Source organism: Oncorhynchus nerka, linkage group LG23 (genome assembly GCF_034236695.1).
Source record: "Oncorhynchus nerka isolate Pitt River linkage group LG23, Oner_Uvic_2.0, whole genome shotgun sequence".
NCBI classification, from domain to species: Eukaryota; Metazoa; Chordata; class Actinopteri; order Salmoniformes; family Salmonidae; genus Oncorhynchus; species Oncorhynchus nerka.
The window spans coordinates 8,249,151-8,271,750 of NC_088418.1; the positions used below are offsets into that span (position 1 = coordinate 8,249,151).

General features: G+C 52.8%; 1 protein-coding gene across 1 annotated transcript in view; it reads left to right on the plus strand.

Moving 5' to 3' along the window:
- The window catches only part of micu1 (mitochondrial calcium uptake 1), a 110,660-nt gene that overhangs the window by 46,052 nt on the left and 42,008 nt on the right, over positions 1-22,600 (plus strand). Inside the window, exon 5 of the mRNA XM_065007822.1 lies at positions 2,303-2,346. Coding sequence (XP_064863894.1) covers positions 2,303-2,346 — 44 coding nt within the window. The remainder of the gene's footprint in view (positions 1-2,302; positions 2,347-22,600) is intronic.

Here is a 22,600-nt window from a genome sequence, read left to right on the forward strand (position 1 = left end):
CCCAGGGTGGTTTAACCCAGGGTGGTTTAACCCAGGGTGGTACGGGGTGGTTTAAACCCAGGGTGGTACGGGGCGGTTTAAACCCAGGGTGGTACGGGGTGGTTTAACCCAGGGTGGTACGGGGTGGTTTAACCCAGGGTGGTACGGGGTGGTTTAACCCAGGGTGGTGCGGGGCGGTTTAACCCAGGGTGGTACGGGGCGGTTTAAACCCAGGGTGGTTTAAACCCAGGGTGGTACGGGGCGGTTTAAACCCAGGGTGGTTTAAACCCAGGGTGGTTTAACCCAGGGTGGTACGGGGTGGTTTAACCCAGGGTGGTGCGGGGGTGGTTTAACCCAGGGTGGTGCGGGGTGGTTTAACCCAGGGTGGTTTAACCCAGGGTGGTTTAACCCAGGGTGGGGTGGTTTAAACCCAGGGTGGTACGGGGCGGTTTAAACCCAGGGTGGTTTAAACCCAGGGTGGTTTAAACCCAGGGTGGTACGGGGTGGTTTAACCCAGGGTGGTACGGGGTGGTTTAAACCCAGGGTGGTGCGGGGCGGTTTAAACCCAGGGTGGTTTAACCCAGGGTGGTTTAACCCAGGGTGGTACGGGGCGGTTTAAACCCAGGGTGGTACGGGGTGGTTTAAACCCAGGGTGGTTTAAACCCAGGGTGGTTTAAACCCAGGGTGGTGCGGGGCGGTTTAAACCCAGGGTTGGTGCGGGGTGGTTTAAACCCAGGGTTGGTGCGGGGCGGTTTAAACCCAGGGTTGGTGCGGGCGGTTTAAACCCAGGGTTGGTGCGGGGCGGTTTAAACCCAGGGTTGGTGCGGGCGGTTTAAACCCAGGGTTGGTGCGGGGCGGTTTAAACCCAGGGTTGGTGCGGGGCGGTTTAAACCCAGGGTTGGTGCGGGGCGGTTTAAACCCAGGGTTGGTGCGGGCGGTTTAAACCCAGGGTTGGTGCGGGGCGGTTTAAACCCAGGGTTGGTGCGGGGCGGTTTAAACCCAGGGTTGGTGCGGGGCGGTTTAAACCCAGGGTTGGTGCGGGGCGGTTTAAACCCAGGGTTGGTGCGGGGCGGTTTAAACCCAGGGTTGGTGCGGGGCGGTTTAAACCCAGGGTTGGTGCGGGGCGGTTTAAACCCAGGGTTGGTGCGGGGCGGTTTAAACCCAGGGTTGGTGCGGGGCGGTTTAAACCCAGGGTTGGTGCGGGGCGGTTTAAACCCAGGGTTGGTGCGGGGCGGTTTAAACCCAGGGTGGTGCGGGGCGGTTTAACCCAGGGTAGTACGGGGTGGTTTAACCCAGGGTGAGGCTGGCATTTCATCTGGCCTTGGGGTCTCCTACTGAATGTGTTTTATAGCCAATTCTTCTAGTATTGCATGACAACGACATGAGTTGAATAGAATGTATTTGTGTAAAATCATGCATCAAGATTAACATTGTATTCCCAGAGGACTTAAAAGTATGAATTAAAACACTTGTTTACAAATTTCGTCAAAAAAATAAATAAATACCCAGCAGCATCTGCATCCACTAACATTTGAAATAAATCTTATTTTTCTCCAAATAAATCAACTCTTAAATCTGATGATTTAATGAACAGATGAATCAATGCTGATTTGACGTCGGTGTATTTGAGAGCTTTCTGGAAACTGGGTTGTTATTGGTGGTTATTCATCTGTGTCACTTCACTCTAGAAATACATTTTTAAAATGGCCACTGAAGTCTATGTATCCCAAATGCCAGCCTATTCCCTACATAGTGCTTTTGACCGGAGCTCTTTTTAGTGATAGTTTAGGGAATAGGGTGCCACTTGGGACTACTGTACATATACACTCTGCTCTGCGGACTGGACTCGTTTGTAAACTGTTATGTAATGTTAGTCGTAACTCGATCTCTTGCTCTGTTGCTCTGTCTCGTTGTATTTGTCATCTTATAAACATTAACAGTGCATTTTATTTTCTCTTTTTCTCCTGTTTCTCTCTCTCTCTCGCTTTGTCCCTGTCTCCCTCCCTGTCTGTCTCTCTCTTTGTCCCTGTCTCTCTCTCTTTGTCCCTCCCTCCCTGTCTCTCTCTTTGTCCCTCCCTCCCTGTCTCTGTCTCTCTCTCTTTGTCCCTCCCTCCCTGTCTCTCTCTCCCTCCCTGTCTCTCTCTTTGTCCCTGTCTCTCTCTTTGTCTCTCTCTCTCTCTGTCCCTGTCTCTCTCTTTGTCCCTCCCTCCCTCCCTGTCTCGGTCTCTCTCTTTGTCTCTGTCTCTCTCTTTGTGTCTCTGTCTCTCTCTTTGTGTCTCTGTCTCTCCCTTTGTCCCTCCCTCCCTGTCTCTGTCTCTCATAGACCTGGGTCTGGATCAGTTCCAGGTGAAGCGATATGATGGAAAGGTAAGGAAGGAGGGAGGGAGGGAGGGACGGAGTGTGGGCGGGAGGGAGTGTGGGTGGGAGTGTGGGTGGGCGGGAGGGAGTGTGGGTGGGAGGGAGTGTGGGTGGGCGGGAGGGAGTGTGGGCGGGGGGAGGGCAGCCCGGGTGGGCGAATAGAATGCGTACCCACCGATCTCTGGTTGAAGTCCCAGCTCTTACATTCTTTCATTACCTAGGGCTGTGTCCCAAATGACTCCCTATGCCATATCATGACCCATAGGGCTCTTGACAAAACTAGTGTGGTCTATTAGGGAACAGGTTTCCATTTGTGATACACAACCTCGTTTCATAAAAGTCTCATTCCACCTCTGTTTGCAGACTGTGAGAGGGTGATCCTAAGTGGATGACCATGGAACTGTGTTAGTTATAATTGCAATGGGGAGGAGGGGGGGGGGGTTTATTGAGGTGGAATATATTTCATCTTGAGATTCAACAGTTTTCTAACCTACCACTCTCTAGAGCAGTGTTTCATCGTCCTGGTCCCGGGCACCTAAAGGGATGACACTCTCTAGAGCAGTGTTTCATCGTCCTGGTCCCGGGCACCTAAAGGGATGACACTCTCTAGAGCAGTGTTTCATCGTCCTGGTCCCGGGCACCTAAAGGGATGACACTCTCTAGAGCAGTGTTTCATCGTCCTGGTCCCGGGCACCTAAAGGGATGACACTCTCTAGAGCAGTGTTTCATCGTCCTGGTCCCGGGCACCTAAAGGGATGACACTCTCTAGAGCAGTGTTTCATCGTCCTGGTCCCGGGCACCTAAAGGGATAACACTCTCTAGAGCAGTGTTTCATCGTCCTGGTCCCGGGCACCTAAAGGGGTGACACTCTCTAGAGCAGTGTTTCATCGTCCTGGTCCCGGGCACCTAAAGGGACGACACAGTTTTGGTTTTGCCTCATACACCTGATTGAAATCAAAATCTTTGAGTTGATTGGTGTTATAAGGTGTGTAGTGCTCGGGGTCCCCTGGGCTATGATTAGGGAACACTGGAGTACAGGACGAGAAGGTCACCGCTCAGATAACAACATCATTTGCAAAATAAAAACTCTTTTGAAGCTACTTTTTAAATTCAGGACTTTTATTTTTCTTTAAATACCACAGTTTTATCAGGTTTACAAGAAGTTTAATAAGCAGGTTCTTCATTTTTTTTTTAAGGTTATACGGGTTCATAAACGGCAGCATCAATTGGGGTCTAATTGCGAAGATGCTGCTGCTTGTGAGTTAGAGAGACTCCAGATCCTGAGCTAATATCATGAAGAGAAGACAGAATTGGCAGATGAACGCTGTTTCGGCCCATATCCACAATCCCAGCTCCAGACCCATCCACTACTAATCTAATGCTCATCTCCAAAGACACACTTACCACCACTCTCTCAAAAGGCTTTGACATTCACTCTTTTGTTGCATCAGTAGGGCCTTATGACAGAGTGGTGTTCTATCCAGCTGGCCATCTAGCAGGCTTTAAGGAGGAAGGGACGAGGGAGATGTGGACAGCTGGCTTTTAGGAGGAAGGGAGATGTGGACAGCAGGCTTTAAGGGGGAAGGGACGAGGGAGATGTGGACAGCTGGCTTTAAGGGGGAAGGGACGAGGGAGATGTGGACAGCTGGCTTTAAGGGACGAGGGAGATGTGGGCAGCAGGCTTTAAGGGGGAAGGGACGGGGGAGATGTGGACAGCTGGCTTTAAGGGACGAGGGAGATGTGGACAGCGGGCTTTAAGGGGGAAGGGACGAGGGAGATGTGGACAGCTGGCTTTAAGGAGGGAGGGACGAGGGAGATGTGGACAGCATGCTTTAAGGGACGAGGGAGATGTGGACAGCGGGCTTTAAGGGGGAAGGGACGAGGGAGATGTGGACAGCGTGTTTTTAGGAGGAAGGGACGAGGGAGATGTGGACAGCATGTTTTTAGGAGGAAGGGACGAGGGAGATGTGGACAGCTGGCTTTAAGGAGGGAGGGACGAGGGAGATGTGGACAGCATGCTTTAAGGGACGAGGGAGATGTGGACAGCGGGCTTTGAGGGAGGGACGAGGGAGATGTGGACAGCTGGCTTTAAGGAGGGAGGGACGAGGGAGATGTGGACAGCATGCTTTAAGGGACGAGGGAGATGTGGACAGCGGGCTTTAAGGGGGAAGGGACGAGGGAGATGTGGACAGCATGTTTTTAGGAGGAAGGGACGAGGGAGATGTGGACAGCATGTTTTTAGGAGGAAGGGACGAGGGAGATGTGGACAGCTGGCTTTAAGGAGGGAGGGACGCGGGAGATGTGGACAGCATGCTTTAAGGGACGAGGGAGATGTGGACAGCGGGCTTTAAGGAGGGAGGGACGAGGGAGATGTGGACAGCATGTTTTTAGGAGGAAGGGAGATGTGGACGGCAGGCTTTAAGGGGCGAGGGAGATGTGGACAGCAGGCTTTGAGGAGGAAGGGACGAGGGAGATGTGGACAGCAGGCTTTGAGGAGGAAGGGACGAGGGAGATGTGGACAGCTGGCTTTAAGGAGGAAGGGACGAGGGAGATGTGGACAGCAGGCTTTAAGGGACGAGGGAGATGTGGACAGCGGGCTTTAAGGAGGGGGGGACGAGGGAGATGTGGACAGCAGGCTTTAAGGGACGAGGGAGATGTGGACAGCAGGCTTTAAGGGACGAGGGAGATGTGGACAGCCGGCTTTAAGGGACGAGGGAGATGTGGACAGCCGGCTTTAAGGGACGAGGGAGATGTGGACAGCTGCCAGACAAGTGTAGGGTCAGTTTATCCTATTAAATCGTAATGAATTGATCCCATCAGTAGTAATCAGTTGGCGGACGTGTCCCTGTCCCCGTCCCCTAAGGATGCCTGTCAGTCAACAGAAGGGTGGCAACTAGCTGTGGCCTATATTAGGGAGAGTGTAAAGACTGAGCACCACATGTCCCAGGACAAGATGTCAATTGCCATCAATAATAAGGGCTGTACTCAGAAACCAAACCCTGTTCCTGTCTTGACTACAGCACCTCCCTCCTCTCCTACAGCACCTCCCTCCTATCCTACAGCACCTCCCTCCTATCCTACAGCACCTCCCTCCTATCCTCAGACAGACTGAAGGGTGAATAGCAAAGCCCAAAAGGTGGCTCTGTTAAAGAACCAACAACTACTCCCATGACATGATGTCCATCACTAATAAGCACTTTGAAGAGAGTAACACATCTCTAGTTACCGGTATTCCCTAGTTACCGGTCTTCTCTCCTCTGGCAGAGCACACAACTCTGTTCCGGTATTCTCTAGTTACCGGTCTTCTCTCCTCTGGCAGAGCACACAACTCTGTTCCGGTATTCTCTAGTTACCGGTCTTCTCTCCTCTGGCAGAGCACACAACTCTGTTCCGGTATTCTCTAGTTACCGGTCTTCTCTCCTCTGGCAGAGCACACAACTCTGTTCCGGTATTCTCTAGTTACCGGTCTTCTCTCCTCTGGCAGAGCACACAACTCTGTTCCGGTATTCTCTAGTTACTGGTCTTCTATCCTCTGGCAGAGCACTCTGATTCACCGCACTCTGATTCACCGCACTCTGATTCACCGCACTCTGATTCACCGCACTCTGATTCACCGCACTCTGAACAAGTTCCTATGTCAGCCTTGCCTTGCTCTGTGTCTCAAAGAACAGCTTTGCTCCACGTGTAGTTAACTGTGTAACACTTGATCATTAAGAGACTCAACTAGTGGACCTGCCTACCAGACCATAATGGTCTATTTAGTGGTATTTATAGGCTGACTGGTGGACCTTGGAGCGGAGTAATGGCCCTAGACGAGATAAGAGAACAACGTTCGGGTCGTAGATAAGCCACCTACACCCATCCTTGTCCCCTGTCACCTTTCTTATTCTTTCTCCAGGGTTTTTTCTGCACAGAAAAGTTCTGGGGCGGGCTGTCTGCTGTAAGTCCAAACAGTAATTTATTTTTTAAAATCCAAAAATATATATATATATTTAGTGAAGATTAAACTTGAGGCTAATATCAGATATAAAGTATATAGACAAGATAATGGAGCAAAAAAAACACACAAAAAAGATCTTTGAGAATTAACAATCACCAAAATAAAACTATAGACTGAGGGAATCTCGTTCTCCAAAATGATGCTTTTCAGGGGTATTTTTGTCATGGCACGCGGCCCCCGTTTTGAGTCACTCTGATACCGTGAGTCATGGCACGCGGCCCCCGTTTTGAGTCACTCCGATACTGTGAGTCATAGCACGCGGCCCCCGTTTTGAGTCACTCTGATACCGTGAGTCATGGCACGCGGCCCCCGTTTTGAGTCACTCCGAAACCGTGAGTCATGGCACGCGGCCCCCGTTTTGAGTCACTCTGATACCGTGAGTCATGGCACGCGGCCCCCGTTTTGAGTCACTCCGATACCGTGAGTCATGGCACGCGGCCCCCGTTTTGAGTCACTCCGATACTGTGAGTCATGGCACGCGGCCCCCGTTTTGAGTCACTCTGATACCGTGAGTCATAGCACGCGGCCCCCGTTTTGAGTCACTCCGATACCGTGAGTCATGGCACGCGGCCCCCGTTTTGAGTCACTCTGATACTGTGAGTCATGGCACGCGGCCCCCGTTTTGAGTCACTCCGATACCAGAATAGCAGGAAATTGGCTTTAAAACAGCCACATTTTTGTCTGCGGCATCTAAAAGATTTTGGCCGGCGAACGTGCCTACTGCCACGCCCCTGCCACGACCCTGCCACGCCCTGCCACGCCCACCACCTCAGCCCCATTTTGATCCAGAGAAAACGCCATGTTGAATTCCAAGCCCTGCCTTTTAGTTTTGGTTCCCTTTTATATAATGCCTGTTGGTAGATCTCTTCCAGTCACACGTCTTCATTGATCTACGATGCGGAGACAACGGAAGCAGTTCATTTTTCTGCCACAGTAATTAGTGGTTAATTAGCTGTCAGAGTAACCATCCATCCCCACCACATATCATACAGTCCCAGTGAGGATCAACCTATTGCCAGACCCTCCCTAACTTGCTCCTTCTCTCTCCCTCTCTCCCCTCCCTCCCTCTCTCCCTCCCACTTGTCGCTCCCTCTCTCCATCCCTCCCTCTCTCCCCCTCCATCCCTCCCTCTCTCCATCCTCCCTCTCTCCATCCCTCCTCCATCCCTCTCCATCCCTCCCTCTCTCCATCCCACTTGTCGTCTCCATCCCACTCTCTCCCTCTCTCCCTCTCCTCTCCCTCTCTCCCTCTCTCCCTCTCTCCCATCCCTCCCTCTCTCCATCCCTCCCCCTCTCTCCCTCCCTCCCTCTCTCCCTCTCCCCTCCCACTTGTCGTTCCCTCTCTCCCTCTCTCCCTCTCCTCTCTCCCTCCCACTTGTCTCCCTCCCTCCCTCTCTCCCTCTCCCTCTCTCCCTCCCACTCTCCCTCCCTCTCCCTCCCTCTCTCTCTCCCATCCCTCCCTCCCTCTCCCCCTCTCTCCCTCCCTCCCTCCCTCTCTCCCTCCCACTTGTCGTTCCCTCCCTCCCTCCCCCTCCCTCCCTCCTCCTCCCTCTCCCCTCCCTCCCTCCTCCCTCCCTCCCTCTCTCCCTCCCTCCCTCCCTCTCTCCCTCCCACTTGTCGTTCCCTCCCTCCCTCTCCCTCCCTCCCACTTGTCGTTCCCTCCTCCCCCCTCCCTCCCCCTCCCACCCTCCCTCCCTCCCTCCCTCCCTCCCTCCCTCCCTCCCTCTCCCCTCCCACTTGTCGTTCCTCCCTCTCTCCCCCCCTCCCTCCCTCTCTCCCTCCCATCCCTCCCTCTCTCCCTCCCACTTGTCGTTCCCTCCCTCTCTCCCTCCCTCCCACTTGTCGTTCCCTCCCCTCCTCTCCCCTCCCTCCCTCTCCCCTCCCTCCCTCTGTCCCTCCCACTCCCTCCCTCCCTCCCTCTCCTCCCATCCCTCCCTCCCTCCCACTCTCCCTCTCTCCCCATCCCCTCTCTCCCTCCCACTTGTCGTCCCTCCCTCTCTCCCATCCCTCCCTCTCTCCCTCCCACTTGTCGCTCCCTCCCTCTCTCCCATCCCTCCCTCCTCCCACTTGTCGTTCCCTCCCTCCATCCCTCTCTCCCTCCCTCCCTCCCTCTCTCCCATCCCTCCCTCTCTCCCTCCCACTTGTCGTTCCCTCCCTCCCTCCCTCCCTCCCTCCCCCTCCCACTTGTCGTTCCCTCCCTCTCTCCCATCCCTCCCTCTCTCCCTCCCCACTCCTCCCTCCCTCCTCCCATCCCTCCCTCTCCCCCCTCCCTCCCTCTCTCCCCATCCCTCCCTCTCTCCCTCCCACTTGTCGTTCCTCCCTCCCCTCTCTCCCCATCCCTCCCTCTCTCCCTCCCACTTGTCGTTCCTCCCTCTCTCCCATCCCTCCCTCCCTCCCTCCCACTTGTCCCCTCCCTCCCTCCCTCTCTCCCATCCCTCCCTCTCTCCCTCCCACTTGTCGTTCCCTCCCTCCCTCTCTCTCCCTCCTCCCTCCTCCCTCTCCCTCCCTCCCTCCCTCTCTCCCATCCCTCCCTCTCTCCCTCCCACTTGTCGTTCCCTCTCCTCCCTCCCTCCCTCTCTCCCTCCCACTCCCTCCCTCCCTCCCTCTCTCCCTCCCTCTCTCCCTCCCTCCCTCCCTCCCTCTCCCATCCCTCCCTCCCCACCCTCTCTCCTCCCACTTGTCGTCTCTCCCTCTCTCCCTCCCTCCCTCCCCCTCCCTCTCTCCCATCCCTCCATCCCTCCCTCCCTCTCCCTCTCTCTCCTCCCTCTCTCCCCCTCCCCCTCTCTCCTCCCACTTCCCTCTCCATCCCTCCCTCCCTCCCTCTCTCCCTCTCTCCCTCCCTCTCTCCCATCCCTCCCTCTCTCCCTCCCACTCCCCTCCCTCTCCATCCCATCCCTCTCCCTCCCTCTCTCCCATCCCTCTCCCTCCCACTTCTCCCTCTCCATCCCTCCCTCCCTCCCTCTCCCCTCCCTCCCTCCCTCTCTCCCATCCCTCCTCCCTCTCTCCCATCCCTCCCTCTCCCTCTCTCCCATCCCTCCCTCCCTCTCCCCACTTGTCGTTCCCTCTCTCCCATCCCTCCCTCTCTCCCATCCCTCCCTCTCTCCCTCCCACTTGTCGTTCCCTCTCCATCCCTCCGTCATCAACAGATTGTTAGTACATGAATAGTAATAATGTGTTTCACCTCGTTATTGGGGCCCATCAGTTCTCCCAGAGGCCTCAATGAATAATCACCCTGCTATCTATCAATCATGTGCTATGAAACTTTCTTTCCCTCCCTCCCTCTCTTTATCACTAATGTGTTCGAGAAACCGTCAAGACACAAATCACAGATTAAAGAGTCGAGTTGGCGGCAAGGTATTTTCCTCCCTCCCTCCCTCCCTCCTTCCCTCTCTCCCTCCCTCCCTCCCTCTCTCCCTCCCTCCTCCATCCCTCCCTCCCTCCCTCCTTCACTCTTCCTCTCCTACGTCTTTCCCTCTCCCCTCTCTATACGACCTCCCTAACCCTCTCCCCCTCCCTTCCTTCCTTCCTTCCTTCCTTCCTTCCTTCCTTCCCTACGTCTCCCCCTTCCCGACCCTACATTTCTCTCTTCCCCCTTTCCTACGCTCTCTCCTCTCTCCCTCCTTTCCTCCCCCTTCCCGACCCTACATTTCTCTCCTCCCTCCTACCCCTTTCCTCCCCCCTTCCCTACCCTCCATCTCCCTCTCTCCTCTCTCTCCTCCTCCCCCTTCCCTCTCTCTCCTCTCTCTCTCCCCCATTCCCTACCCTCCATCTCCCTCCTTCCCCTCTCTCTCTCTCTCCTCCCCCTTCCCTACCTTCCATCTCCCTCCTTCCCTCTCTCCTCCCCCTTCCCTACCTTCCATCTCCCTCCTCCCCTCTCCCCCCTCCCTTCCCTCCTTCCTCCCTCCTCCCTCTCTCCTCCCCCCTTCCCTACCTTCCATCTCCCTCCTTCCCTCTCTCCTCTCTCCCCCCCTTCCCTACCCTCCATCTCCCTCCTTCCCTCTCTCCTCTTCCCTACCTCTCCCCCTTCCCTACCCTCTCATCTCCCCCTCCTTCCCTCTCTCCTCCCCCTTCCCTACCCTCCATCTCCCTCCTTCCCTCTCTCCTCTCTCCTCCCCTTCCCTACCCTCCATCTCCCTCCTTCCCTCTCTCCTCCCCCTTCCCTCCCCCATCTCCCTCCTTCCCTCTCCCTCCCCCTTCCCTACCTCCATCTCCTCCTTCCCTCTCTCCTCTCTCCTCCCCCCCATTCCCTACCTTCCATCTCCCTCTCCTTCCCCCCTTCCCTCCCTCCTCCCTCCTTCCTCCCCTCTTCCCTACCCCCGTCCATCCCTCCTTCCCTCTCTCCTCTCTCCTCCCCCTTCCCTACCCTCCATCTCCCTCCTTCCCTCTCTCCTCCCCCTTCCCTCCCTCCATCTCCCTCCTTCCTCTCTCCTCCCCCCTTCCCTCCTCCCCCTCTCTCCCTCCTTCCCTCCTCCCTCCTTCCTCTCTCCTCTCTCCCCCCTTCCCTACCTTCCATCTCCCTCCTTCCCTCTCTTCTCTCTCCCCCCTCCTTCCCTACCCTCCATCTCCCTCCCTTCCATCTCCCTCCCCCTTCCCTCTCCTCTCTCTCCCCCCTTCCCTACCCTCCATCTCCCTCCTTCCCTCTCTCCTCTCTCCTCCCCCTTCCCTACCCTCCATCTCCCTCCTTCCCTCTCTCCTCCCCCCTTCCCTACCCTCCATCTCCCTCCTTCCCTCTCTCCTCTCTCTACCCCTTCCCCCTTCCCCCCTCTCCCTCCTTCCTCCTTCCCTCTCTCTCTCTTCCCCCTTCCCTACCCTCCATCTCCCTCCTTCCCTCTCTCCTCCCCCCCCTTCCCTACCCTCCATCTCCCTCCTTCCCCCTCCCTCTCTACTCCCCCTTCCCTACCCTCCATCTCCCTCCTTCCCTCTCTCTCCTCCCCTCCCCCTTCCCTACCCCCATCTCCTCTCCTCCTTCCCTCTCTCCTCTCTCCCCCCCTTCCCTACCTTCCATCTCCCTCCTTCCCTCTCTCTCTCTCTCCCCCTTCCCTCCCTCTCTCCCTCCTTCCCTATCTCCTCCCCCCTTCCCTACCCCGTCTCCCTCCTTCCCCCTCTCCATCTCTCCTTCTCTCCCCCCCCTTCCCTACCCTCCATCTCCCTCCTTCCCTCTCTCCTCTCTCCTCCCCCTTCCCTACCTTCCATCTCCCTCCTTCCTCTCTCCTCTCTCCTCCCTCCTTCCTCTCTCTCTCCTCCCCCTTCCCTCCCCCTCCCCTCCTCCTCTCCCCCTTCCCTACCCTCCATCTCCCTCCTTCCCTCTCTCCTCCCCTCCCTCCTTCCCTCTCCATCTCCTCCCCCTTCCCTCCCTCCATCTCCCCTTCCCTCCCTCCATCTTCCCTCCTCCATCTCCCTCCTTCCCTCTCTCCTCCCCTTCCCTACCCTCCATCTCCCTCCTTCCCTCTCTCCTCTCTCCCCCCCCTTCCCTACCCTCCATCTCCCTCCTTCCCTCTCTCCTCCCCCTTCCCTACCCTCCATCTCCCTCCTTCCCTCTCTCCTCTCTCGTCCCTCCCAACCTCTCCCCGGCTATTCAGTTGTCAGTAGGTCATTAGAATAACCCTCAGACTCTGACAGATATCCAATATATTGGAAACACAAGCCATTGTCCCAGCTCCTTGATCAATATCTACTGTGTGTTTGTCTCTGTTCATGCGGTAAAGGTGAATGGAAGGTGCCCTGGGGGACTCCCAAACGGTAGCCCTGGTCACAAGTAGTGCACTTTAAAGGGTATAGGGCGCCATTTTTGGACGCCGTCCTGGTGTTTTCTATGTAACCATAGCGACGCAAAGCAGGGGAATAAAAGAAGAAAAGTGTTGCAAGCTCAATAAACACACACACATCCACACACACACACACACATCCCCCCCCACACACACACATACATACATACACACACATCCCCACACACACATCCCCCCCACACACACACACATCACCCCCCACACACACACATCCCCCCACACACACACACACACATCCCCCCACACACACACACACATCCCCCCACACACACACACACACCCCCACACACACACACACACATCCCCCCCACACACACACACACACACCCCCCCACACACACACTTCCCCCACACACACACACACACACACATCCCCCCCCACACACACACACACACACATCCCCCCACACACACACACACATCCCCCCCCCCACACACACACACACACATCCCCCACACACACACACACACCCCCCCCACACACACACACACCCCTTTTACGTTTACACAGACAAGGACTCTAACCCCGCACTGATTTTAGATAAGCAAACAAAACCGAGATTATACTATTTAACTACTATTTAAATATGAATAGTCAACAAAGGACGATTTACAATATGTTTGCACATTCATGCTCTCTGATCCAGAACTAGCTCCGTCATGTGTTTAATCCACGCTCCACAATATAACCGTATATGAATGGAATAGTGTCCATACCAACGGCTTGAGGTATGAAACAGCATTATAGTGTCCATACCAACAGCTTGAGGTATGAAACAGCATTATAGTGTCCATACCAACAGCTTGAGGTATGAAACAGCATTATAATGTCCATACCAACGGCTTGAGGTATGAAACAGCATTATAGTGTCCATACCAACAGCTTGAGGTATGAAACAGCATTATAATGTCCATACCAACGGCTTGAGGTATGAAACAGCATTATAGTGTCCATACCAACGGCTTGAGGTATGAAACAGCATTATAGTGTCCATACCAACAGCTTGAGGTATGAAACAGCATTATAGTGTCCATACCAACAGCTTGAGGTAAGAAACAGCATTATAGTGTCCATACCAACAGCTTGAGGTATGAAACAGCATTATAGTGTCCATACCAACAGCTTGAGGTATGAAACAGCATTATAGTGTCCATACCAACAGCTTGAGGTATGAAACAGCATTAGTGTCCATACCAACAGCTTGAGGTATGAAAAGGCATTATAATGTCCATACCAACAGCTTGAGGTATGAAACAGCATTATAATGTCCATACCAACAGCTTGAGGTATGAAACAGCATTAGTGTCCATACCAACAGCTTGAGGTATGAAAAGGCATTATAATGTCCATACCAACAGCTTGAGGTATGAAACAGCATTATAATGTCCATACCAACAGCTTGAGGTGTACTAAAGTGATTGAGTGAGTAAAAACAGACATCTATTGTGGCAAAGCAACATCGCCTAGTTAACCAGTCTGAATTCTTCTCTCACCATTTGAGGTTTAGCATTCAGACTGGTTTAACTAGGCTTGGTTGTCTAGCCACCACAGACCCTCATTCTCTCTCTCGCTCTCAATCACTGTATTGGACCACCAAGTTTATGTGCGTATACGAGAAATCAAAATGTATAGAGGGAGAGTTGAGATGGGTTTAACCAAGCTAACCCCCCTCTATCAACTGGAAATGGAACATTCCAGAGTTCTAGATGGAACATTCCAGAGTTCTAGATGGAACATTCCAGAGTTCTAGATGGAACATTCCAGAGTTCTAGATGGATGATCCCTACGTAGCCGATATGTCACCTCTATCTCTGGGCATTCTGTTTGCAAATCTCTCTGTACTATACAGTAGTCGACACATGATGCATGGCTAGCTGTGAATGATAGTCCCTTGACTCGCAAACACACACACACACACTCACCACTCAAACACACACTCACCACTCAAACATTCACACACACACTCACCACTCACACACACACTCACCACTCAAACACACACTCACCACTCACACACCAACGCACCTGATTGGCCTGATAGCGTCCTCTGGCTTGGCAACAGAATTGCACTTCACTCACTTTTCTATCCAGCCCTCCTTTCCCCCTCTCTCCATCCTCCCCCCGTTCCCTCGCCAAGAACCTATGAAATCGCTCCATTCCACTGGACTGGGATGCAATATTAATATTGTAAGAATTACAGTAACCTACAATTCCCCGAGCTGAAACTCCTGAGTCGAGGGCAGTTTTATGGTCAGAGTATGCTAATCTGAGGTTCAGACGAGGAGATTGGGATTGGTTGGAGGGTGGTGGAGTGGGGGGTGGGTGTTCCCAGTGGATGGAGCTTCTCCTTGTCTGGGGGGGATGATATCACAATGGAATCTGCTTGAGTACTAGTAGTATCTCTTAAAAAAAATATTAATTGGAAAATGGTAGTTCAGTTCTCCTCTCCTTTCGTGTGTGCTAAAATCCCTCACCATATTTTTTTCACATTTGTTTATTTATCCATTGTTTGTGCTTTTAATGTTTGGGTACTCCCCTACTGCTCTTAGTATGTTTGGGTACTCCCCTACCGCTCTTAGTATGTTTGGGTACTCCCCTACCGCTCTTAGTATGTTTGGGTACTCCCCTACTGCTCTTAGTATGTTTGGGTACTCCCCTACTGCTCTTAGTATGTTTGGGTACTCCCCTACTGCTCTTAGTATGTTTGGGTACTCCCCTACTGCTCTTAGTATGCTTGGGTACTCCCCTACTGCTCTTAGTATGCTTGGGTACTCCCCTACTGCTCTTAGTATGCTTGGGTACTCCCCTACTGCTCTTAGTATGTTTGGGTACTCCCCTACTGCTCTTAGTATGTTTGGGTGCTCCCCTACTGCTCTTAGTATGTTTGGGTACTCCCCTATTGCTCTTTAACATTTTCTAATTGGGTCTCCTGTGTTTTTTAAACCAAATGTTCCATTGAGTTTAATCCTCCACTGTCCAAGTGTATCTCTCTCCCTCTTTCTCTCTCCTCATATCATTGTGACCATGCCATCAGTTGTTATAATGTAATGTTATTGTAATGTTTTGCTGTTATTCATGTAACTGCTGTGGAATCTACTTCTACTCTGGCAATCTTCTCCATATAACCAATAACCCTTCCTCCTCCTCCTCCTCCACCCGACGAATCCCCCATTTTATCAACCATCCCTCCCCCTTATCCCCTACCTACCTATTCATCAACTGTCCCTTCCCCTCCCTCGCTGTCTCCTCTCCCCTCCTCCATCCGCCCCTCCCTCTCTGCAGGACTTCTGGCAGGTATGGGGCGTGTCCCGAGCAGCATGTGTGTGTGTTTGAACCAAGGCCTTATCTGATAACTGTGTACTCTGTTCACTGTACCTCCCTCCATCTCTCTCTCCTTCTAATTCCTCCCTCCCTACTCTCTACCTCCATCTCTCTCTCCTTCTAATTCCTCCCTCCCTACTCTCCAACTCCCTCCATCTCTCTCTACCTCTACTTCTCTCTCTGCCTCCAACTCCCTCCATCTCTCTCTACCTCTACTTCACTCTCTGCCTCTACTTCACTCTCTGCCTCTACTTCACTCTCTGCCTCTACTTCTCTCTCTGCCTCTACTTCTCTCTCTACCTCCAACTCCCTCCATCTCTCTCTACCTCTACTTCTCTCGCTGCCTCTACTTCTCTCTCTACCTCCAACTCCCTCCATCTCTCTCTACCTCTACTTCTCTCGCTGCCTCTACTTCTCTCGCTGCCTCTACTTCTCTCGCTGCCTCCAACTCCCTCCATCTCTCTCTACCTCTACTTCTCTCTCTACCTCCAACCCCTCCATCTCTCTCTACCTCTACTTCACTCTCCCCTGTAGATCTTCCATATATACAGGACCAGTCAAAAGTTTTAGAACACCTACTCATTCAAGGGTTTTTCTTTTTTGACTATTTTCTACATTGTAGATTAATAGTGAGGACATTACAACTATGAAATAATGTAGTAACCAAAAAAGTATTAAACAAATCTAAATATCATGAAGGCAAAGGGTAGCTTCTTAGAAGAATCTCAAATATAAAATATATTTTGATTTCACTTTTTTGGGGGGGGGTTTACTACATGATTCCATATGTGTTATTTCATAGTTTTGATGTCATCACTATTATTCTACAATGTAGAAGAAGAGTAGAAATAAAGAAAAAAGCCCTGGAATGAATAGATGTTCTAAACCTTTTGACCGGTAGTGTAGTTGTCAGTGGGGAGGAAAAACACACTGTAGAAGTTTCTCTGGTCATGTTGTATTGCATCTCAACTTCAGCAGAGTGTAAAGTGCTTAACCAAAGTCACGGGTTGTGTCCCCAAAAAGGGACCCTAATTCCCTCTTAAGTGCACTACTTTTGCCCAGAGCCCATTTTAGGGAATAGGGTGCCATTTGGGACTAAGGCCTCACCACAACCCCAGCAGGATAGAACACTGGCCAAGCCCCAAATAGTGCATTAAACATGGATCTATTTCCATCAGGAATCATTGGAATCGTAATACAAAACCCTCCACAACTGACTCTTGGCACTGTGGATGTCAGAGTGGAATAGGTTTAGTGATCAACGGAAAGTCGGCCTAGTATGGTTTATGATATAGAGAAACGGACGGAAGGACTGGGGCATAAAATACTGGGCCATCATCTTCTGCACCGGTACAACAGGGAAGGATGGAGAGTGCTTGTGTGCGTAAACATACACCAAGTCATATATCACACACCTGCTGCTGCCTGTCTCTTCAGTGGCTCTTTGTGTTTGAATCTAGATGACGGTCTACCCTCCCTGTTGCTCTAGGCGTTTAACCACCCTCCCTGTTGCTCTAGGGGTTTAACCACCCTCCCTGTTGCTCTAGGCGTTTAACCACCCTCCCTGTTGCTCTAGGGGTTTAACCACCCTCCCTGTTGCTCTAGGGGTTTAACCACCCTCCCTGTTGCTCTAGGGGTTTAACCACCCTCCCTGTTGCTCTAGGGGTTTAGCCACCCTCCCTGTTGCTCTAGGGGTTTAGCCACCCTCCCTGTTGCTCTAGGGGTTTAGCCACCCTCCCTGTTGCTCTAGGGGTTGAGCCACCCTCCCTGTTGCTCTAGGGGTTGAGCCACCCTCCCTGTTGCTCTAGGGGTTTAACCACCCTCCCTGTTGCTCTAGGGGTTTAGCCACCCTCCCTGTTGCTCTAGGCGTTTAGCCACCCTCCCTGTTGCTCTAGGGGTTTAACCACCCTCCCTGTTGCTCTAGGCGTTTAGCCACCCTACCTGTTGCTCTGGGGGTTGAGGCACCCTCCCTGTTGCTCTAGGCGTTGAACCACCCTCCCTGTTGCTCTAGGGGTTGAGCCACCCTCCCTGTTGCTCTAGGGGTTGAGCCACCCTCCCTGTTGCTCTAGGGGTTGAGCCACCCTCCCTGTTGCTCTAGGGGTTGAGCCACCCTCCCTGTGGCTCTAGGGGTTTAGCCACCCTCCCTGTTGCTCTACAGGCTGGTACAGGTTTAGCCACCCTCCCTGTTGCTCTAGGGGTTTAGCCACCCTCCCTGTTGCTCTACATGCTGGTACAGGTTGAGCCACCCTCCCTGTTGCTCTACAGGCTGGTACAGGTTTAGTTACCCTCCCTGTTGCTCTAGGGGTTTAGCCACCCTCCCTGTTGCTCTACATGCTGGTACAGGTTGAGCCACCCTCCCTGTTGCTCTACAGGCTGGTACAGGTTTAGCCACCCTCCCTGTTGCTCTAGGGGTTTAGCCACCCTCCCTGTTGCTCTACATGCTGGTACAGGTTGAGCCACCCTCCCTGTTGCTCTACAGGCTGGTACAGGTTTAGTTACCCTCCCTGTTGCTCTAGGGGTTTAGCCACCCTCCCTGTTGCTCTAGGGGTTTAGCCACCCTCCCTGTTGCTCTACATGCTGGTACAGGTTTAGCCACCCTCCCTGTTGCCCTGTGGTGCTCCCTGTTGCAGGCTGGTACCAGTTGCTTGGGGGTTGAGCCACCCTCCCTGTTGCTCTAGGCTGGTACAGGTTTAGCCACCCTCCCTGTTGCTCTGGGGGTTGAGCCACCCTCCCTGTTGCTCTACAGGCTGGTACAGGTTTAGTTACCCTCCCTGTTGCTCTAGGGGTTTAGCCACCCTCCCTGTTGCTCTACATGCTGGTACAGGTTGAGCCACCCTCCCTGTTGCTCTAGGGGTTTAGCCACCCTCCCTGTTGCTCTACATGCTGGTACAGGTTGAGCCACCCTCCCTGTTGCTCTACAGGCTGGTACAGGTTTAGCCACCCTCCCTGTTGCTCTAGGGGTTTAGCCACCCTCCCTGTTGCTCTACATGCTGGTACAGGTTGAGCCACCCTCCCTGTTGCTCTACAGGCTGGTACAGGTTTAGTTACCCTCCCTGTTGCTCTAGGGGTTTAGCCACCCTCCCTGTTGCTCTAGGGGTTTAGCCACCCTCCCTGTTGCTCTACATGCTGGTACAGGTTTAGCCACCCTCCCTGTTGCTCTACAGGCTGGTACAGGTTTAGTTACCCTCCCTGTTGCTCTAGGGGTTGAGCCACCCTCCCTGTTGCTCTGGGGGTTGAGCCACCCTCCCCGTTGCTCTACAGGCTGGTACAGGTTTAGTTACCCTCCCTGTTGCTCTGGGGGTTGAGCCACCCTCCCTGTTGCTCTACAGGCTGGTACAGGTTTAGTTACCCTCCCTGTTGCTCTAGGGGTTTAGCCACCCTCCCTGTTGCTCTACATGCTGGTACAGGTTTAGTTACCCTCCCTGTTGCTCTGGGGGTTGAGCCACCCTCCCTGTTGCTCTACAGGCTGGTACAGGTTTAGTTACCCTCCCTGTTGCTCTACATGCTGGTACAGGTTGAGCCACCCTCCCTGTTGCTCTACAGGCTGGTACAGGTTTAGTTACCCTCCCTGTTGCTCTGGGGGTTTAGCCACCCTCCCTGTTGCTCTACAGGCTGGTACAGGTTTAGTTACCCTCCCTGTTGCTCTACAGGCTGGTACAGGTTTAGCCACCCTCCCTGTTGCTCTACAGGCTGGTACAGGTTTAGCCACCATCCCTGTTGCTCTACAGGCTGGTACAGGTTTAGTTACCCTCCCTGTTGCTCTACAGGCTGGTACAGGTTTAGTTACCCTCCCTGTTGCTCTACAGGCTGGTACAGGTTTAGTTACCCTCCCTGTTGCTCTACAGGCTGGTACAGGTTTAGTTACCCACCCTGTTGCTCTACAGGCTGGTACAGGTTTAGTTACCCTCCCTGTTGCTCTACATGCTGGTACAGGTTTAGTTACCCTCCCTGTTGCTCTAGGGGTTTAGCCACCCTCCCTGTTGCTCTACAGGCTGGTACAGGTTTAGTTACCCTCCCTGTTGCTCTACAGGCTGGTACAGGTTTAGTTACCCTCCCTGTTGCTCTACAGGCTGGTACAGGTTGAGACACCCTCCCTGTTGCTCTACATGCTGGTACAGGTTGAGCCACCCTCCCTGTTGCTCTACATGCTGGTACAGGTTGAGCCACCCAGGCTGGTACAGGTTGAGCCACCCTCCCTGTGGCCAGAGGATTAGATACAGGATCTACCTGCTAGGTGACCTTTAAACAGCAGGGATGTGCCTTGTTTAACCTGTAGCACGGTGAGACACACCAAGACCCAGAGATATGGAGCAGGAACAAGGAGGTCTGAGACCTAGCAGGAAGGGAGGGTAGTGAGGCAGTACACAGCCCTGTCCAGTGGAGGTATGAGACCTAGCAGGAAGGGAGGGTAGTGAGGCAGTATACACAGCCCTGTCCAGTGGAGGTATGAGACCTAGCAGGAAGGGAGGGTAGTGAGGCAGTATACACAGCCCTGTCCAGTGGAGGTCTGAGACCTAGCAGGAAGGGAGGGTAGTGAGGCAGTATACACAGCCCTGTCCAGTGGAGGTCTGAGACCTAGCAGGAAGGGAGGGTAGTGAGGCAGTATACACAGCCCTGTCCAGTGGAGGTCTGAGACCTAGCAGGAAGGGAGGGTAGTGAGGCAGTATACACAGCCCTGTCCAGTGGAGGTCTGAGACCTAGCAGGAATGGAGGGTAGTGAGGCAGTATACACAGCCCTGTCCAGTGGAGGTCTGAGACCTAGCAGGAAGGGAGGGTAGTGAGGCAGTATACACAGCCCTGTCCAGTGGAGGTCTGAGACCTAGCAGGAAGGGAGGGTAGTGAGGCAGTACACAGCCCTGTCCAGTGGAGGTCTGAGACCTAGCAGGAAGGGAGGGTAGTGAGGCAGTACACACAGCCCTGTCCAGTGGAGGTATGAGACCTAGCAGGAAGGGAGGGTAGTGAGGCAGTATACACAGCCCTGTCCAGTGGAGGTCTGAGACCTAGCAGGAAGGGAGGGTAGTGAGGCAGTACACAGCCCTGTCCAGTGGAGGTCTGAGACCTAGCAGGAAGGGAGGGTAGTGAGGCAGTATACACAGCCCTGTCCAGTGGAAGTCTGAGACCTAGCAGGAAGGGAGGGTAGTGAGGCAGTACACAGCCCTGTCCAGTGGAGGTCTGAGACCTAGCAGGAAGGGAGGGTAGTGAGGCAGTACACAGCCCTGTCCAGTGGAGGTCTGAGACCTGGGAGGGTAGGGAGGGTAGTGAGGCAGTACACACAGCCCTGTCCAGTGGAGGTCTGAGACCTGGGAGGGTAGGGAGGGTAGTGAGGCAGTACACAGCCCTGTCCAGTGGAGGTCTGAGACCTGGGAGGGTAGGGAGGGTAGTGAGGCAGTACACAGCCCTGTCCAGTGGAGGTCTGAGACCTGGGAGGGTAGGGAGGGTAGTGAGGCAGTACACACAGCCCTGTCCAGTGGAGGTCTGCGTGTAGATCTTTTCAGGGAGAATGAAACACCCTGCACTATGCAACAATATGGGTCAGGGTAGACTGGTGCCAAGGCATGGATTACTTCACCTTCACCCGTGTGTGTGTGTGTGTGTGTGTGTGTGTGTGTGTGTAAATGTTTGAATGATCAACCACACAGGACCATGTGCTAATTCGAGTGTGTCACAACAAAGTATTTGAAGAGGACAAACGTCAACACTTGCCAAGCTGAGATGCAATAAGAAACTTCTACTCTGTTAGTGCTGAATGACAACAGTCCTGTTCCCCTGTTTACGTCTCTCCCTCTCTTTACTCTTTCACTCACTCTCTTCTCGTTCTTTCCCTCCCTCTTTCACTCACTCTCTTCTCGTTCTTTCCCTCCCTCTTTCACTCACTCTCTTCTCGTTCTTTCCCTCCCTCTTTCACTCACTCTCTTCTCGCTCTTTCCCTCCCTCTTTCACTCACTCTCTTCTCGTTCTTTCCCTCCCTCTTTCACTCACTCTCTTCTCGTTCTTTCCCTCCCTCTTTCACTCACTCTCTTCTCGTTCTTTCCCTCCCTCTTTCACGCTCTCCCTTCACCCCCTCCTCTATGCTTCCATCTTCCTCTTCTCTGTCACCCTCTCGCTCTCTCCAGCCTTGTCCAATGCTTTGGCGCTGCTGTAGCTCTTTCCCAGCATGCTCTGCTCCTTGCCTGTGTCTGAAGGGAGGACCGTACTGTATGTAGAGCAGCACGGTTCTGCAGGTTATAGCTCCCCCTCTCTGCAGCCGGCATGGTGGCACCACAGGGTGATCTAAACCCAGGAAATGAATCATCTCTCCATTTGCTGGATAGCTTCTTATGGCCCGGGTCCAATACTTTTACTGGGTTGGGAAAACAAAGCTACTAGAATCTTGCTTTCACCTACCCTCTAGTGTTCGGTCAGTGATTTATGGTTGTATCCTAATTCTCCAACGTTCTTTTGAATGTGTACACTTGTGCTTTTAAATCCAAAGCTACTTCGTGCTTTCACCAAGCCACTAGTGTTAGATCAATGATGCCTCAAGAAGGAAGGGGGCATTTTTCCAGCCTTGGAACAGAGCCCAGAACATAGAATTAGAATGGCTAGAACATTCTACTCATTCTATGTCTTTGGCCCATTGAAACCCCTTTCTTCTATTGATAGAATCCCAGCACTAGAATGATTCTATTGATAGAATCCCAGCACTAGAATGATTCTATTGATAGAATCCCAGCACTAGAATGATTCTATTGATAGAATCCCAGCACTAGAATGATTCTATTGATAGAATCCCAGCACTAGAATGATTCTATTGATAGAATCCCAGCACTAGAATGATTCTATTGATAGAATCCCAGCACTAGAATGATTCTATTGATAGAATCCCAGCACTAGAATGATTCTATTGATAGAATCCCAGCACTAGAATGATTCTATTGATAGAATCCCAGCACTAGAATGATTCTATTGATTGAATCCCAGCACTAGAATGATTCTATTGATTGAATCCCAGCACTAGAATGATTTTATTGATTGAATCCCAGCACTAGAATGATTCTATTGATTGAATCCCAGCTCTAGAATGATTCTATTGATTGAATCCCAGCACTAGAATGATTCTATTGATTGAATCCCAGCACTAGAATGATTCTATTCTATTGATAAAACACACCACCTG